Source organism: Saccostrea cucullata, unplaced genomic scaffold (assembly GCF_032062105.1).
Source record: "Saccostrea cucullata isolate Sc308-1 unplaced genomic scaffold, CSIRO_AGI_Scuc_v1 ctg637, whole genome shotgun sequence".
NCBI lineage: Eukaryota > Metazoa > Mollusca > Bivalvia > Ostreida > Ostreidae > Saccostrea > Saccostrea cuccullata.
Genome location: NW_026929309.1, coordinates 142,305 through 161,989, shown reverse-complemented (window position 1 = coordinate 161,989; position 19,685 = coordinate 142,305). Strand labels below are relative to the sequence as shown.

The following is a 19,685-nucleotide window of genomic DNA, read 5'->3' as shown; positions in this document are numbered from 1 at the left end:
ATAAATTAACATCCTGAAGCAAGGGCGGGTTTTGTCAAATTGAAAAACGAAAGTACTAATGATACAGCATACTCTTGGATAAATCAAGGGTCTATCTCATGGATAGTATCCACTGCACTTATTCATGATTTGTGGTTGGATATGATTTTTATCCAATGAGGTGTGTTGTTTTTATAAGGCAGTAGAGGCCAGGGGATTAAAAACACACGACTTGTTGGATTAAAATCATATCTATCCACAAATCAAGGGAATTTTATGTTTTGTATTTTATACATCACTATCAATGTTTTTCATTGTTTTATATAGGAATCCATTTTATTTTAAATACTTCATAACTCTAGCAAAACCCATTATGAGATCTCAGCTGTAGGATAGCATAAAAATATATCCATTGATATCCACAGGATAAATTTGGGATAAATAGAGAGAGAGAGAGAGAGAGAGAGAGAGAGAGAGAGAGAGAGAGAGAGAATGTAAGGTTCTTGCTGTTTAATTTAAAATATAAATGAGAAATTTAAATTTAAATCTCTACTTCATTGAACTTCACAAAAGTTATATACAGCACATGTAATTTAATTAATATCATCTGTTTGATAATTTGTTAAGTTCTTCTCCATTGTCTTTTTACTTAGAAGTTCATTTTTCACATAGATATGAAAATACTGTATTGAATATATTTATTGTTATATTCATACTTTGCAAAACTATATACATGAAGATATCTGTCTTAGATAAATACTGCTTGTTTAGTGTGTTTATTTCTATTAATTAATGTACATATCAAGTATATAAGATAGGTTCTGTCATTCTCTTATAATTAAGACACAGTCTATGTTTATTTCAAGTACTGAATCACTTTTATATCTTCTGAATCCTTTAATCCTACCCATAACCTCCCCTCACTGTCTACACACTACCCACAACAAGGTCTCTCTAATCCATAATTATCCATACATCTCAGGAACTGTCCATTCTGATCTAGAATGTGTAGACACGTATTGATATCATCCACCACAATGATGTGACTCATTGAATCTGTCACTATCTTCCCAGGAATAAATGATTTCCTCTTCTGGCTGGTGTACCATCATATCGGAATCAGACTCTTCCTGTCTTGTCCACTACGACCACAATGTCAACATTACGATCAGACATACAAATGTATCCATTATTTTTGCTGCAAGATTTAATATACTATTTCCTTTTTCGAAAATTGTATTTCCATGTTCATCTTTTCCTGCTTCAGTATTTCTTTCTGATAACGTAGTATTTTGTATAATCTGTTACCATAGACACTGACCAGTTGCAACCCTGACCAGGTCTTCATGGTATCCAGCCTGGTGTAATGATCCTTACCCTTGCCTTTCTACTTCTGACTGACTGACAGTTTGATTGATATCACTACTGTAGAACAGGTCTCCCTGTCTGGTCACGGAGATGTCATTAGGACAGATTAAACATTCGGTAGAAAAAGATTTCTGTACAGACCCATGTATATCAACACAGTATATGTCATTGTGTTACCACTTACCCAAGCTTTACCTGTTCCTACACAGGCCACTCTCAACTAGTTTTAATTGTAACGGGGAATGTCACAGATGTTCCCCAAACGCTCCCCAACTCCCTGTTGTGCCATTTTCCAGTGAGACTTTTTTAAAAAAAATATGCTCAGTATCAAAGGAAAGAATTATTAAAACTACAATGATATCAATTATAATTCATTTAACGTATTGCACGCGCGCATACTTGCATGCACATGCAAGATGATCATGACATGTTGTTTAAACCATTAACATATCTTTATATAGCGAGTATCAATAAAAATATCATAAAAATATATATGTTACTGTTATTTGAAAATATTGGCGATTTTACGTATTGTGCGTGCACAAGTGCATACATGCATGATGTCCTGCAGTAAAATGCGATACATATAGTAGCATAATGTAGGAATCTATTATACCTATTCATATTTTGAATTTCATCCTGTTTCGTTAAGAACTTAGAAAGTTATAGGCATTGAAAGTTTCAGCCAATCAGATTTCAGCACACGTACGTGCATGCGCATGCTTTCATGATAATTCTTATATGTCTTGCAATAGATCTTCATAGTGCATGAATATGTTCAAATTTCATAGGATTTTGTCGAAAAACAAGAAAGATGTTGAGACTTTAGTTTTAGCCAATCAGAGCAAAGTGTAGGTGCATGCGCGTGAGATCTTGCTTTAATGACCATTTCGTTATTTCTCTACTACTAATTTATCCTCACATTATGAATTTCAAAGCATTTCTTTCAAAAAAATTTGAAAATTTGCTGTTATATCTATTATATTGGTTATTTCACGTGTTGCACGTGCGCGCTCTTGCAGACTCGTTCGTGCAAAAAGACATTGATTCCGTAAATCTACATAACATGTCTTCTGACCCTAAAAAACTTGACCTAAATCGCATGAACAGTTTACAAGATCACTCCCGGACAAAAAAGTACCCAGGAAGAAGAAGAAGAAAAAAAATAAGAAGAAGAAGAAACATTGTAAAAACAATATGTTCCCCAACTTCGTTTGGGGAACATAATAAACGGTTAACTTTGGTGGATATCACTCTGGCTTTGTCTAATAACTCTCTCGTAGATAAATAGGGAACTTCATCTGTTGGCCTTGGTAATGCAGTCTGTGTTAATGTAGCCTTGTATTCTCCTAATTTTATGCTAAGTTTTCTCCCTTGGACAGTTGTTGTATTCATTGGGGGGATTTTGCCATCAATATCAGCAGGTATGTCTCTGTATTCCTCCAGTTTGGATTTGTAGTATTTGACTTCAGACACCCTATTAGTCTGCAAGATTTCTTTGTTTTGTTCAACAGTTTGCAGTATATCTAGAATAAGATTTTTTAACTTGGATTCATGAGATTTAAGAGAACTGAGATATTTGTATCTGCTGGACCTGATCAAAGATCTAAGTTCGCTGAAGATGTTTTGCACTTCTTTGTGCCATAGTTTTCTTTGCTTTTCTGCTTCTTTTTCAAGTTCATCAAATTTGGCTGTTGATATGGATATTTTTCTGACTATATTGTTCATTTTGGTCATGTATTTGGGAAGAATAATGGATTCAATTTCTTGATTTTCTTTTTCAATTTCATTTTTCAGTTCATTGGAAATCTCCTGCATTTCTACTATATTGTGTCCTCTATGGGAACTAAGAATGCATTTCAGACAAACATGGACATCACACTTTTGGCAGTGGGCCTCACATCTCTGGTTGGAGTGAACCTTACACTCAGGAAACACTGGTTGTATCTTCCTGTTGGTGAAATGAACAATGTCGTGTGTTTGAGACTTGAATGTATCCACATGTTTGCTGACACAGTCCAAACACAAACTGACTTGACAGTTGTTACAGAACTGCTGAGTAGGCTTAGGACAAAGGTCACAGGTGATCAGCTCTTGTGCCCAGGAAGAAGAAGTGGCCATTGTCTCTAGCAGGAACTGAAATTATAATTTAAAAAAAAGAATAAATAAAAGTTACATAAATTAGATGCATTGAATGACCATTTCAGCATCAACTACACTGTACTAAAAAATTTATTCAGAGAGCGAAGTAAAACATTCGGAAAAAAGAGAATATAGCTTAATTGAAATAATATTTAAAGGTATCTATAATGATAAACTGTAATGAAAATCTGTATTGAGTTACCTGTATAGTTCCTACTTGTCAAAGCCGACTGTTAAGAAACAGTAAGTATCTCATCTCCCTTTCTCAATATACACCAGACTTGAAAGAACTTTCGGTTTGATATTTTATTTTTCCTGGTTTTAGATTTGTCTTGCCTGTCTCATTGATAGGCGCGATATAAGTATATTTTTTGTAAGATAAGAACAGGTCATACGAGTCTACCTAGTTACCTATTTATCATGTCATTTACCATGTGCATTCTGTTTACTTATTTTTATCAGTGATCCATTTTTTCACCTAATAAAAACTACTATCGAGAAATTTAAAAGGCAATATTGATCATGATATAAACCTGATATTTGGTGTTGCATTTCTCCAATAAATTGGTTATTAGAGTCCTACTGGTAAAAATTTATAGAACCAGATAAAAATGCAGATAATTTTCATAGACCATGAGTTTAATTACAAATTACAATCATATATTATAGCAAAGTCAATTAAAGTTTTCACTATGCCTTCATGCAAGCTAAAGCTGTGGGAAAGGATAATAAATGATATTCTGTCATATTTTAGAATTTCTACGCCACTACATCAGCCATAACATTAACTGATGTATTCTCTTTGACAAAAGAATTGACCTATAGGAGAGAAGAATATCCCGGAAAAAGTGACATTCAAAAATTAATCTTTATTTGTTATTTTCTATCGTATATATGTTTAAATTTTTCAAATTTGTATTTTATACCTAATGTCTATTACTTAAAACTGTACAATAAACCTCCAAAGTTGGCCAAAACACCATTTTGTCCGTTAAACAGGTTGGGCTTCGCTAAGAAAACTTCGCTAACTTTTAATTCATTTTTTTTTCATAAATAATATGCCAACACCGCGTGATTCACTAGACCAGTTATTCCATATAGAATTAGTACCGTTAAATTCTTTCCATTCATGTTTCCATCTCTCGGTATCTAAATCAGTTCCGTGAGTCTCTTGTAAACAAACTACATCATATTTACAGGTACGCTTGCTCAACCATGAAAATATACACATTCTTTTTCTTTTATCCCTTAATCCGTTAACGTTTATAGATGATATATGCAAAGACTTTGACAATTTGTAGGGGTAATAAAAAGTTTTTTTCCCGCTTATCAATATTTGATTTAAAAAAAAAATAAACATGCTAAATGTGTACAATTTTTGGGGGTAATAAAAAGAATTTCCCTCATAAATATTTGATTTGAAAAAAAAATTGAACGTGCTAAACATGTACATGTTTGTATTTATTCCTATGAACACATGCTTAAATGCAAATCGTTAGTATACATTGCACAAAAAATGACTGTTAAAAAAAAAAAACACATACCCAAACATATGTACATTATTATACAATGTTAAATTATGTAAGGTTCACGTACATTCGCTACATTCAATAAATTTTGGGACATTTGCCTTGCTTCTCCGCGGATGGCAGTGTATGAGAACTTAATTTTCGTTTTGACATGCTTGGGGTCTGAGGTTCACTGTCATCCAAAGTTTCTTTTTGCTCGAGAAACGCCATCGCAATTTTTCCGGCACCTTCACTGCTTATGTGCACGCCACTTGGATCGGTAGGGTCGTACAATGATTTGATCGCGTGACCTTGATCATTTACGAAAAGACTGTATGTGTCAATCATCTGAGTTCTGTGATCCTTTTCGCAAAGTTTTTTCAGGAAGATGTTCACTGTGTTTGTTGTTTCATTTCATTTTTTTATTACGGCACCATTACCTTTCCTTGGAATAATCGTGCTGACACTTATAGTTGCCGATGGATAGGTTTCTTTAATTTATTGAGACCCATAAGCACGTTTACATTTATTTCACTAGGGTTGTCCCGATGCCTTGATATATCATTTGTGCCTAGATTTACTATGATATTTTGGGGTATAGAATCACCAAGTTTCTTATTCGCATGATTTAACAACTCTGACATGTTTTCATATGCTGCTCCTGACACAGACACAGGGGTCAGTTTTGGGAGCCTGCTGCAATTTCAATTTAATGCACCGAGTACTATTGTGTCGATGGGTTCATCATTTTCACCATTTTGTTCAGCGCTTTCATCATCATGCATCGCTTCGTTACCTTCCAGAATTTCGGAGGCATATTTTCCATATTTTAGGGCAAGTTTTTCAGCAAGTTTTTGACAGTCGTCTTTGTCGTGACCTTCTTGTTTACAGTATCGACACACTGGGTCGTTTTGACAGTTAAATGCTATGTGACCTGATTTATTGCATTTAAAGCACACTACTTTTTGATCAGGTTTGTTTGGGCATTTAAACGACGGGTGATCGGTATTTTTACAATATAGACACTGTGTTCTATTGTTATCAGCAAATAATCGAACTTCGTGATCTCCGTAGTGTGTTCGATTGGGGAGAGTCGAAACACAGTTTAAGATTTGTAGGTATCTTGTTCCGGTTTCAATACTTGTGTTTTTAATTGTACCTCGTTTTATTGAACCTGACACTACCTGTCTATAGACCATCATGTGTGTGACGATGAAGGAATCGTCTAGTTCGACTGGGGCATCTTTAATGGTAACATTTGTTATTTGTTTCTCTACATCAATCAGAGTGATGTTTCTGTTTCTGACCGTTAAATCCGACATAAGAAGATTTTCCTTCACCTGACTATCTCGAAGAGTAATTATGCAATCACTTTCGGTAATTTGAATAGCTTTAATGTCATTGTTTTCAACTTTTTCCAGTAAACCATTCAATATATCCTCGTGAGTTATACCCTTGAAATATTTGGTAGAGAAGTGTAGAGACAAATGCCTCGATACTTTTGACATGCTGAGTAGTGTTCGATGAACTGTTCACCGACTTGTTTAGATGTGCAAATAGTTATGCAAGCTAAATACTAAGTAATGCACTTTCACTATACCTGTTATACCTGCATACTATAGCGGTGAAACATCTGTTGATTCTCAGGCATGGGTCGCTCTCGAATAAAGAATTCACAGACCAAAACCTAAGCAAGTACTCGGAGCGGTAAAAAATCCGTGTCGACCATGACAAGGGCTGTAACTCTCCCTAAAACTTTTATAGTTTTAATTTTTCGCCTTTTCATAGACTATTTTATTTTTTTTTATAGACCTCTGTATTTACTTTCAATTATCTATCCTTTATGCATGCCAATTCTTGATATAAGGAATACTAAAGAGAGATCAGATCGTAACAATCCAATGTACAGTTGTCAGTCAGGCGGAACAATTTAAGCACACTTTCTCCAAGGACAAGAAAAGCTCACTTTGTGTTACTCGATACAGGTATTCTTGGCAGCATTGAGCTGCGATGAATTTCATTTGTATATATTCCTTAGAATCTAATCACTTTGACTTTGTCTACATATATCAGAAACTGTTTTTCTTGGATTTCATTTAGGCTTATATATTTTGCACACATTAATGGCATGTTTTAATATATCCACGGATAAATAGCCTGAACGTAAAGAATAGAATTTCAGAGACAGTAGACATTACCATTAAGCACAATGAGAAGTAAAGAAAAATATCAATTATTATGTTTGGAGATAACAAACTCAGAAATCTATGAAAGGGCTCAGCTCCTATCTCTACTCACTGAAATAAAGATTTAGGAAAAACAAATCGTTATATGTATTCAGCCTAATGTTATTAATCAAAACGGAAATCTGCAAGCTTTTTGTAGAGAATAAAACCAAGCCCGGCCCTATAGGTCAAATCCCTATTTATAATGAAATGATACTTATTATACATTAATTTTGTTGACTAAGTTCGATGGCAACATGCGTTTTTCTGACCCAAGAACCAACTGTTTGCCTGGGGCTGTAAGCCAACATTTTGGTTCGATGGGTCGACAAAACGCATGTTGCACGAGAACACGGAGAATAAACGTTTTGAAATACCTTTTTTTATTTATTTATTTTCAGACATACATGTATCTTGTGCTAGCTTCCATAATTTAAATTTACTTAACTAGTATATTTCATTTAACCTCGAGTAATTCTGCCACTATCAAACACCAATGAATGAGTACAAGATTAATCTGATCAAGGCCACAATGTGACGTAAGCGTTCCATTATCTCAGCAAAAAACCCAATAATTCATCGAAAGGTCTAATATGTCATCGAAAGATCCTATATTTTATCGAAATGTTCATTATCTCTTATAAAGGTCCAATATGTCATAAAAAAGTCAAGTATGTCATCAAAAGGTCCAATATCTCATCGAAAGGTCAAATATCTTACTCGATCTAAGATCTAAGTCTCGATCTAAGTCAAATATCTACTTTATGACTTTCAATAAAACTTTGGTAATAAAATATCAGACTTTTAAGAAGTATAGATTTAATTAATAAGAACCAATATATAAAACTATAACAATTTCAATGCAGAATCTGATTAGTCGATTTGATTTGTCTTTATAGGTGATACCACTTAAGGACAGTATGTACAAGTACTTAAAACACCACTCATAAAAGAAACTGCCGCTTTTACCAGGTAGGCACTGTAGTATGGAGAATAGAAAATAAAAACCTAAAATATGAATGAAGAAGAAATACTCCGAAATTGTACATCTTACTAAATGACAACGAGGAATAAACACCAAACCGTAAGTATTTAAAGTATTTTTCATTCTGGTTCATGTAAGAGCGGTGTTTAGTATAACGCTACTTCAGCTGATAAGGTATATTTAATTTCTCTGTCGTAATCAATGCATAGTATTCAAACTATTTTGTAGGTTGCTTTGTTTTTTGGGTATTTTGTCACATTTCACAACCATTTGAAGCTTGCTTGTAAATAACTTTGTATACTTGAAGTTTAGATATTAAAGTTCAACGTTTATCATCCCGCCCACAATCTTCTATCTTTCAGACAAAAAAGGTATTTATTACAAAAATAATTGAGTTAATATAAGTGTATCACTGATTTCTCTCGACAAAAATTGTAAGTGCTCCTGGTATTTGCCTTGCATTGAGCATATCGAGGGTTTAATAATACTAAAGTTAATGTAAGAAATAGATCTGGGAATGAAATAAATAATTTTTCTGTTGTAGTTTTCATACAATAAAACCGTAATTGATCATTTTGTAAAAAAGATAAAGATAATTGTTAAAAAATTGCAAAACATCGTTATGCTTTGTGATTCTATTAATATTAAACTTATAATTGATATATTATCATAACACTGTTTCAAAAAGAATGCATATAACCAAGGAGTAATCTATGTACCCTCAAAGAACTTTGTCTTTGATCAATGATTCAAAAAATCTCCAAAAATAATTTTAACTTTGAAAAATGGAGCATTCAATCAATTTTCTGCATTAATAATTTATTTACAGATTCATTAGAGTTATGAAAGGGTCACTCCCAACTTATGGGCTCAGGAAATCATCACGTGTGACCTGTGTGATGAAACCAACAAGCACTTTTGTAACAAATGTCAAGTCAGTTCGTGTGTAGATTGTGTCAGTGCACATGTGGAAGAGCTCCAGTCTCTCCCAAACGACAGTGTTCCTTTCAAATCCAGAAAGATACAACTAGCATTTCCACACACCGAACAAAGATATGAGGGCTACTGTCAACAGTGTGACATTATTGTTTGCATGAAATGCATCATTTCTTTTCATATTGGACATGACTACAGGATATGTCAAACAACTTCATTGACAAGTAAACATATATTCAGAAGGAAAATCAGGAGAAAATCATATAGAAAGGAGAAAGTTCAAACACAGGAAAAATTTTATGAGGTTAAAAAAGAAAGAGAAAGGCACAGAAAATTTATGGCATCTTTAATGAGCTGAGGTGTTTGCTCAAATATACGTGAGATAACCACCTGAACTTAAATCACACCAAACCAAACTCAAAAACCTAGTTTCAGACATGATTAAAACAGTTCAAGAAAACAAAGAAATTATCAAGTCCAATCAAGTTGCTAAAATCACAAACTTCAAATCTAGACTCGTGGAATACAGGTATATCGGTCTAGATATAGATTTGTCAGTTTATGTACTTCAAAGAAACACAGATCAAAGGAGACAACTTAGTAAAGAGTTGAGTGAATACAAGGTTCCCTGACAAAGCCATTCCTACAGGAATCAAACCACTACACATGTTGGCCTGTTTATGAAAAGAAAGTTTTGGCTAGTAAAAAAAACGGTATCGTAGACTGTCTAGACTGTCTAGACATAAACGGGTCATTACAGGAAACTGTTGTGATTCACAACCTGAAGATATCTCTGAGACCAGAAGTGGAGACGTAATATACAGTGATTATGGGAATAAATCTGTGAATATTATAAAACACGGAAAAACAAAGACATTGATCACAACACAAAGGGACTGGAAACCAACAGGACTCAACGTTACCAGATCAGGAGACATATTGGTTAATCAGTATATTGGAGACAAAAAACAAGATTGTCCGTTATCAGGGAAAGAAGGTCAAGCAGGAGATATTTAAAGATGAAAATGATAAATTTATCTATGGAAGGGGTAAGTGGACTCTTTTTGTTGCAGAGAACAACAATGGAGATATATGTGCCTCTGACCGTAATGCTGACGATGTGGTAGTGGTGGACAAGACAGGAAGAGCACGATTCCAAAAAGATGGTACGCCTGCCATAGGGAAGAAGAAATTTGATCCCAATGAGCTAGTGACAGATTCCATGAGTCAGATCATAGTGACAGACTGGACAAACGACTGTTTACACATTCTGGATCAAATGGGGAGTTCTTGAGATGTGTGGATAATTTCAAATTATCAAGGCCTCTATGACTGGGTTTGGACAGTGAGGGGAGGTTGTGGGTTGGCTTATATGAAAAAGGAGACGTGAAGGTGATTCAGTACACGAGATAGACATATATTTAGAATTTAAAGCATTTCAAATTATGACATACAAGCTATTACAATTTGTTACATGTTGTTTGTAAGTTCATAATTACATTATAAAGTTGCATATAATGAAATATGCATATCTTTTTACAAAAGCATTTTTGCAAATTTTCACGATGACTTTACAACACACTGCAGACTTTACATGGTGAACATTAACACGTTGTTTAGAATGATAAAGAAAGCAAATACCATCTTACTTCAAAGTATTATAAATATATATATATATGTATAACAGTAACTTGATCCGAAGGGTTGTATCACGTCAAGTTGACAGGCACGGATCATCAGATCTAACGAGACGCGAAGCATCGAGTTTGATCTGATGATCCGCGCCTGTCAACGAGAGGTGGTACGGCTCTTCGGATCAAGATACTGTTATAATGATAAATTTATTATATACCCCCTTATAAATAGCTAAATATAGCAGAATAAAACTTAAGAGATCAATTGTATAATAATTATCCATAAAACAAAGCATGATAAATAGGGACTTTTTAACGCGCAAGAAAAATAACGTCATGCTTTTGCGTACTACGTCATCAGTTTCAGAGAGTGGTGATATGGATTCAGAAAACCACAGTGTGGTGATCAGAAAATCGGATCAAATTCTGTTAAATTAACAGTAAGAAAACAAGAAAATTGATGGGTATATTTTGGGTAAGAAGAGTTATTTTGCCTTTGTACATGTTGAATACATTTTTGTATATTAAAAAGTTCTTTTTGCTGTTTTAACGTCGATCTTGAGAAATTTCACTCAGACAGTGATTTCCGATGGAATGCTACAAATTCATAGCTATGCTCAGCACTCAAGGCCATTGAGCAGTGCCTACATCCACCGCGATACGGGACATTCGAAGAACCGGTCTCCACGTCCCACAGTTGGTTCAAAACCGCGGCGTAATAAAGAAAAGTCGTAAAAAGCGCTGCCACATGCCCAACAATGATGACTTCAAGTAACCAGTCTTTATTCATTTTAACAGGAAGATACATGTATATTAACGACTTTGCATTAAATAAAAATATTTAATTTTTATCCCTTCGTTCACTCTTCATTTTCTTTTGAACTTGACATAGAATATTAAACAAATTAAAGTCAGACACATTGTTCAATATGTGAATACGTATATTTTACTAGTAAAGACGTTAAAGTTGCAGAGACACAGATTTGAAGAAAATATTTTCTGTATAATATCACAACTGATATATTGTAAACGCATTTCACACGAAAATAAACTAAAAACATTCGTTTATAAAAAAGTTATTCAAACATTAAATAATTTGCTGGGTTTTTAATGACACATCCTTGTAATTTCACAAATTTTAATTTTATTCTTACTGCTCAGGAAAAGTGTCAATCTTGTGTTAATGAAAAATATTAAAACTCTCATCTTATAATAACTTTAAAGTTTCAATAACTTTTACATGTGTAGATGAATAAGATTTTTAATTCATTTTTGTGTGAAATGCTACTACATTATAAAAGTCGTGATATTATACAAAAATATAAACTTCAAATCTGTGTCTATGCAACTTTAAAAATAGGTAAACGATTATGATAAACAATGTGGCTTCAGGCTGTCTTTCACCAACTTCTTTTTTATGTACATGTAGCTATGTACCATCGCCACTTATGACAACGAGCACACGGCGGGTGTGACCGGTCTGCAGGGGATGCTCACTCCTCCATGGCACCTGATCCCACCTCTGATGGACGTTGAGATTGAATACTGTTCGTTATTTCCATATCCTTTTTTGTAATGGACTTTATGTAATACATGTGACACAAATGAACTTGTGATGAAATTTATTAAAGATAATTTTCGAAACATAGATGTAGAAGATTTGTACATCAGAAAATAACCAAGTAAAATCTCATAAACAAATGTCAATGCGTTCACACACAAACACACATAAAACTTTCTATCGTATCAGAATACTAGCAGTCTAGAGTAAAACTGTATTTTCTTGATGATGGAATGTCCACTCAATCTAATTTTCTCTCAGACAATATACGGCATTCATTAAAACATCATAACACATTTTTCCAACTATCACACATACGAGTCGGACACTCTTTATAGTGGAGCTTGACGATTATTCCTGAAATAAATTCTAAGTGTCAATTTCCTTTGCACTATCTAAACATTAATTCTTTGATAAAAAAAATTAACTATTTGTCCAAAAAAATCTCAATAAAATCAATTTTTTATAGTTTAAATTAATTATGTAAAATTTATATATCACGTATATCTTCCAGTTGATTTGACAAGCAAGGACATGCTCTACAATGGATTTATTACTCAAACAGGGCAAATTATTGACATATAATTTGATGACAGAAGAATATCCAGAATCCAGTTTAAAGTTAAAACTAATAATCGCTAATATTATCCATCATTTAGTAAAAATGTTGATTGACATTTTCATATTATTATTTACACTCTAAATTGTCTACGGATTTTTCCGTCTTTCTCGACCATGAAAAGTAGTGTACTGTAGGTATTACCAGTCGGCAGGGGATGTTCACTCATGGAGACACCTGGTCCCCTCTCCTATGGTTTGGATTTTCGTGATGGCTCTACTTCTGATTTTGTGTTCTTATCCCCACCCCATATCTTTATTTTTATAGTCAGTATTCCGTGAATTGTGTGATTAATGACATTACAATTAATATCAATTGAATGTGAAGATAGTTATTCACGAAATAAAAATCCTTCAGGAAGTTTTTTCTGCGTCGTAAACTAGTATCAAAAATTGAATGTTTGCAGAATGATTAAAGATGTACTAAAGTAATCTTTACACGTTATCTAACTCTAACTATATCTGAACTCATATGAACTCTGAAAAGTTTGGTTGAAAATGATAACAATATCAATATGAAAATACACCCCTAATCTATAAGTAATATTGGGGCGGTGGCAAGAAGAATAGTTTAGATGACTGAGAAAAATAGATCATCATATCCTGTTGCGACCGATTTCTGAACTCTGGAATTTATTATCTTTCACAGCTGCCTTTTGTTTCCTACTGAAAAAAATACAGATTCAAGTTTCGACAATAAGGCAAGAAGATGGATAGCAATACATCAATTTCCAGTGCTCAAAAAATCATCTCATGTGATCTATGCGACAACTCTATCCAACATTTCTGTAACAGGTCTCAAGTCAGTTTATGTGAAGAATGTATCAACAAACTTGTGAAGAAGGACAAGGCAATTACCCATGACAGCGATCCTTTCAAACATGGAGAGATACGAATAATTTTTCCAGAGTGTGAATTTCACCCCAGTCATTGGTGTGAGGGCCAGTGTAAACTGTGTGATGTCCCTGTTTGCATGAAATGCGTCATCACTTCCCATAATGGGCACACCATGATAGATATAGCAGACATCTTTAATGACAAGAAAAAGGAAATCCAAAAAGAAACTAAAGAAATCGAATCCGATCTTCTCCCTAAATGCATGAAGAAAAATGAAGACACGGAAGGAGAAATAACCAAAACTATGGGGAAATATATTGAACTTGAAAAAGAAAAAGAGAAACAAAGAAAGTTTTGGCACCAAGAAGTAGATGACATCTTAAATCAACTGAGCTCCATGACCCAGTCCAAGAAAGATGAGCACCTGGATGACCTGAAATCACATCAAGCCAAACTCAGAGACCTGATTGCAGACATGAACAAAACAGTTAAAGAAAATCAGGAAATGCTTCAGTCGAATAAAGTGTCCCAAGTCACCAACTTTAATTCCAGACTGAAAGAATACAGAGATATATTCCTGAAGTTATTGATGTTTTCATTCCTTTGTTGAAAACCAACACAGTTCAAGAGAGAGAACTCGGTATCGAGCTTGGAGAATACAAGGTTAGACTGACACAGACATCTATGAAAGAGTTATTAAGCAAAGCAAGAGTTATTGCAACTTTTCCTACTGGAGTCAAACCACTATTAAGAGTAGTTTGTGCTGGAGATGATAAATGTTGGGTAAGAGAAAAAGGAAGAACCATAAGATGTGTTGAAAAACTTGGATCCCTGCATGATACTGTAACACTAACATTAAACTCCTCCCATGATAGCCCAGTACCAAAAGAAGAAGAACTAATTTGTATATCAGTGAATAAACAGGGAGATCTGATATACAGCGATTATAACAATAGAACTGTGAGTCTTTACAGACATTGGCGATCAGAGGTAATAATCACCACACCAAATAATTGGAGACCAGCAGGAATGTGCACCACTAGATCAGGTGATATATTGGTCAATCTTTATAATGGAGATCAAAACAAGATTGTCCGATATCAGGGAGAGAAAGTCAAGCAGGAAATATTTAAAGATGAGAATGAAAAAGCAATCTATGGAAGTGGTGAATATATGCTGTTTGTAGCAGAGAACAGCAATGGAGATATATGTGCCTCTGACCGTAATGCTGACGCTGTGGTAGTCTTAGACAAGACGGGAAGATTCCGATTCCAATACGATGGTACACCAGCCAAAAGGAAGGAAACATTTAATTCCAAGGAGCTGGTGACAGATTCTCTGAGTCACATCATTGTGACAGACTGGACCAACGACTGCCTACACATTATTGATCACGATGGACAGTTCCTGAGATGTATAGATGATTGTGATCTATCTAGACCTCGCGGACTGAGTTTGGACAATGAGGGGAAGTTGTGGGTGGGATTGTATGAAAAAGGAGAAGTGAAGATGATCCAGTATACGAAGTAAAGAGTTTAAGTAAAATTTGCTAGATGGTGATAGCGTGAAACTCGTTTTCTTGATAATTACATATTTATATAATTCATATCATTATGATATCAATAATTATATTGATTTTTCTTCTTTATGGCCCTTATTTCACCTCTAATATTTTTGAGGTCTGTGTTTGCTCTGCCTCTATTTTGTATTGTTGTATGTACTTTTGATCATGAATACTGTTCATTATCTCCGTATGTTTTATCAACTGACATTTAAATGTTATACACAACCTTTTGTTCTTGCAATGGATTATTCATGAAAAAGGGTTGCACAGGACTCACAAATTAATTGTAAACTGTACATAGACAATCTGAGAATAGGAAAGTTATGTAGTCAATAAAATTAAAAGTTTCTCTGATTAAAATCAAATCCGCAATAGGACGTTGACATACACGTTTTTATCTGATTATAAGTCCTTAACTATAAGATAAAGCAAATAAGGCATGAACTGGGTTAAAAATTGTTTTCGTTTTTTGATCATAGATAATACTCTCAATTAGTAATCTCTGTTAATACTAGGAGTTAGGGAACTGCTATGAGGATCTTGCTAGAAATGAGAGACTGAAAAATTATTAATGGTGTGTATCTACACCTCTGTATCTGAGACTACCTCTGAATTTTGATAACATTTAGTCACTAAAAGTTTACAAGTAAATATTAATTTCAATAATCGCCCTGAATCGTTGCCTTGCACCATAATAGAACCCCGTTTTTTTATCTAACTTATTTTTTGTATTCATATGAAGCAAATTAATTTAAAAACGTATCCATGAGAAGAAATTAAAAGAAAGAAAACATTTTCCGACTATTACCATCAACTTGACATAAGTATATAATCATATCGACGATGTATTGTCTGTTGTCGATAATTTCTTCCGTTTGTACATCGACTCAATGTGTCTGAATAGAGTTGAAATGAAGGATACAGCAAACTCTGACTCTTAAAAATTGGAAGTAAGTTAAACAATAAATCTTTATGATAAACGCCATGACTTCAAATTTTCAATCGTCAACGAAACCTTACTTACCGGTATGTGACAGTATACCCTTATCGCATACATATGAGGGTTATGTCTCTCAGTTGATTCATTATGAATGAACAATTCTTAAAACAAGGCAAACTATTGACAACAAGGCGATGAAACAAGAACATCAACAGTACCATAAATACCTATCATTAGGCATGTTCTGTATGTTCGGCATACGATGACGTCTCCATATGAGTAAAAAATTCTCGAGAGGGACGTTAAACAATATATAATCAATCAATCAATCAATCATCTTCCGGGGTACTTTTTCGTCCGGGAGTGATCTTGTAAACTACACATCCGGCTTAGGTAAAACCTTTTTAGGGTCAGTAGGCATGTTATGTAGGTTTGCGAAACGAAGTTCATTTTGCGCGCACATGCTTGCAAGAGCGTGTACGTGCAACACGTGAAATGACCGATTTAATTGATATAGGCGAAGTTTTTTTTTTTTTACATTTTTTATGAAATACTTTGAAACTCTTAATATAAGGATATATTAGTAGCATACACAATATGAAATGGTCAAAATAGATATCACGCGCATGCACGTGTTCTTCGCTCTAACTGGCTGAAACTATAGTCTCAATATCTTTCTTGTTTTTTGACGAAATCCTTTGAAATTTTGAACATAGCCATGCATTAGGATATCCTACAACATGATATATAGCAATAATCATGAAAACACATGCATGCTCCTGCGCTCCGATCTGATTGGCTTATACTTTAAATAGCTATAACTCTCTTGTTTTCAACCATACAGGATGGGATTGGAACATAGATAGATATAATGGACTTCTTCAAGGCCCGTGTTTGCTCTGCTCCTGATTTGTATTGTTTTAATGGATTTTTCAACTTGAATACTGTTTGTATATATTGTATCTTTCGTGTAGAACATATCTTTTTAAAAAGTTTTAAGTTATAGATCTCTCATACTCACAGCATGGTATTTTGTTTCAAGTTTATAAATAAAGCAATGAGAAAATGAAATCAATGAGGCATTCTTCCAATGATATTCAAAGTTTACGTAAAACAAGAGTATATTGTATTTATGTCAGGTATATAAATAAGAAATGAAAATTTGAGATATAAAATGACAATCTATATCTGATTGGAGTCATTGAGCAAATTTGGATACCAGGAACAAAACCTCAAATATCTAATTACACATAATCATCCATCAATTATCGAGGAAGATATAATACGTTTTTCCTAGTCTGTTTTTAAAACGGACTACAGTGTAGAATTACTTTGTAAATGCTTCTGCCCCAGCAACAATAAATGTTAGAAAAAATAAATGTAAATTTTGGTGATTGAAGTATAAAATATTGATATGACAAATAAAAATTTTAACGTGTCCACCTACACAACAGAATTTGTTTTTTCCTGAAGATAGGAAAATAATGAATGGTACTGTCAAATTAAACACTTAGTATTTTCAGATTAATTTTTTTTATTTTTTTATTCTCTGCAAATTGCTATAAAAGGATGTTCAGCATTTCCAAAAAAAAATTCAAAAGTTTGTTTTGTTTTTAAACTCATGCATGCTCATGTACCAAGGATGCAAGTCAATCAAATAAAAAACTTCAATAAATTTACTAAGAGATTTATACTTATAGAATTCTTTAAAAAGAAAATAAATCAAAAGATACGATCCAAGTTATAGAGACTGCATGCTGGGTGTCTGCATGCTGTGAGTATGAGGTAAAACATAGTGATTGAATATCCAGTTTCAATCTTATAATTAAGTACTGAAACGTTGGAAAAATCATTTTTTTTTTAGAAATAAACTGATCGAATTATTATCAGGACTACAAGGCTTTTACTACACCTAATAAAAAACCAGAGAAGGACTTTGGGCATGGTACAACAGATTTCACCGAAATGCTCAAAGCACAGAGAGGATTATCGGACTCCTTTAAAAAGTGTTGGAAATATAATTTTTTTCTCTATACATGTATTGTATCTTGAATTGCTTAAATATCACAACTATGTACATTGTAAATGCATTGCTTCATTTTCCGTGAAAAACTGAGTTTAGTATGTTTAAACAATAGCTCAAAGGACAAACCTCATTCAGGCTTACCTGTGGTCCCCGGTAACATCGTCAAATTTCGAACATTTATCAAAAGCTTAAAAAACTTCTATTATTAATTTTTTAATTCTTTATTATTTGAGTCATAATCTAAAAATGTCAAATAATAGATATAAGCAGCATACGAAACTGCGTGATGAAATTAGGGTTCTTTGATTTTCATAAATATCAAAAGAAATCACTGACAGGTACACACTTTAAAGCTTTCGCAAACACCGAGCACAGGTTTGTTCAGAGTCAAGTTTGATATATAATGCGTATATTATATGTGTAAGGGTTGAGAAGAAATATCTTTGTTGAACAACCTTGTGATCAATGTTTTCTAATTAAAAGTTTGTTGTTTTGAACCTCTTCGCTGTCTTTATTTACATGGGATTGACCTCTCTATGACATGTTTAGAATCATAACAAGCCACATGAATTTGTGTTGTAAACGTGTTAGCAACCTCTCGGTTGAAACGTATGCAGTTTTATATTGGTCAGCATGGATTTCTTTGGTTAATATTGTTATAGTTTTTCATTGCTCACGTTTTGTGAATAGAAATTTGTATTTGTATAGTTGATTGTAAATCTTGAACATTTAATTCTTTAAAAGGAAAATATCATATACATGTGTAACAGAGAAAATTTTGAGCCTCTGCTGGGGATCAAACCCGGGACCTCTGGCATGCCAGTCCAGTGCTCTACCGATTGAGCTAAAGGGTAAACCCTTTTACCCAACCTAGTAGGATGCCGTGTATCTTACACTACTACATTGTCCCCCTCCAGAGAATGAGATGTCCTCATCTCTTTTACCTGTGGGGCGAAGTTATAGGGGCAATCACTCTCACCCGCCAGAGAACACCCGGGTCCCAACGTGTGCGCTAAATGTAACAGAGACAATTTTGTGCCTCTGCTGGGGATCGAACCCGGGACCTCTGGCATGCCAGTCCAGTGCTCTACCGATTGAGCTAAAGGGTTAACCCACTAGCCCAAGCTAGTAGGATGCCGTGTATCTTAAACTACTACACATGTATCAAGAATATTCTTTTTATAGTATCTAATCTAAATGTCTCCGCCCATTTCCATGTAAAAGAGAAACAATTGTAGTCTAAGGGGGGGTGTTCTGTTCATATTTAGTGCGATGGGTGTTAGATATATTGTATTTTGATGTGTTTAATTATTCATTATTAATACACATTGCTTTGATTGGACATACTTTGTTATACACAAT

At 33.9% G+C, this 19,685-nt stretch overlaps 4 protein-coding genes across 4 annotated transcripts; 3 read left to right on the top strand and 1 right to left on the bottom strand.

Annotated features, from left to right (window-relative positions):
• Positions 1-913: 913 nt before the first annotated feature.
• On the bottom strand, positions 914-6,505 carry LOC134280413 (uncharacterized). The gene is made up of 4 exons (XM_062762816.1): positions 5,723-6,505; positions 2,587-3,483; positions 1,357-1,478; positions 914-1,076 (listed from the first exon to the last, which is right to left on the bottom strand). The coding sequence occupies exons 1-4, from the start codon at positions 6,503-6,505 to the stop codon at positions 914-916; spliced, it is 1,965 nt and encodes a 654-aa protein (XP_062618800.1).
• A 3,075-nt stretch (positions 6,506-9,580) lies between these two features.
• Positions 9,581-10,437, top strand: LOC134280412 (uncharacterized). Its single transcript, XM_062762815.1, has 2 exons — positions 9,581-9,672; positions 10,095-10,437. The coding sequence occupies exons 1-2, from the start codon at positions 9,581-9,583 to the stop codon at positions 10,435-10,437; spliced, it is 435 nt and encodes a 144-aa protein (XP_062618799.1).
• Positions 10,438-13,665: 3,228 nt separating this feature from the next.
• LOC134280411 (E3 ubiquitin-protein ligase TRIM45-like) lies at positions 13,666-14,403 on the top strand. Its single transcript, XM_062762814.1, has one exon. It carries the CDS (start codon positions 13,666-13,668, stop codon positions 14,401-14,403), a length of 738 nt encoding a protein of 245 aa, XP_062618798.1.
• Positions 14,404-14,477: 74 nt separating this feature from the next.
• LOC134280410 (E3 ubiquitin-protein ligase TRIM71-like) lies at positions 14,478-15,323 on the top strand. Its single transcript, XM_062762813.1, has one exon. It carries the CDS (start codon positions 14,478-14,480, stop codon positions 15,321-15,323), a length of 846 nt encoding a protein of 281 aa, XP_062618797.1.
• Positions 15,324-19,685: the final 4,362 nt, after the last annotated feature.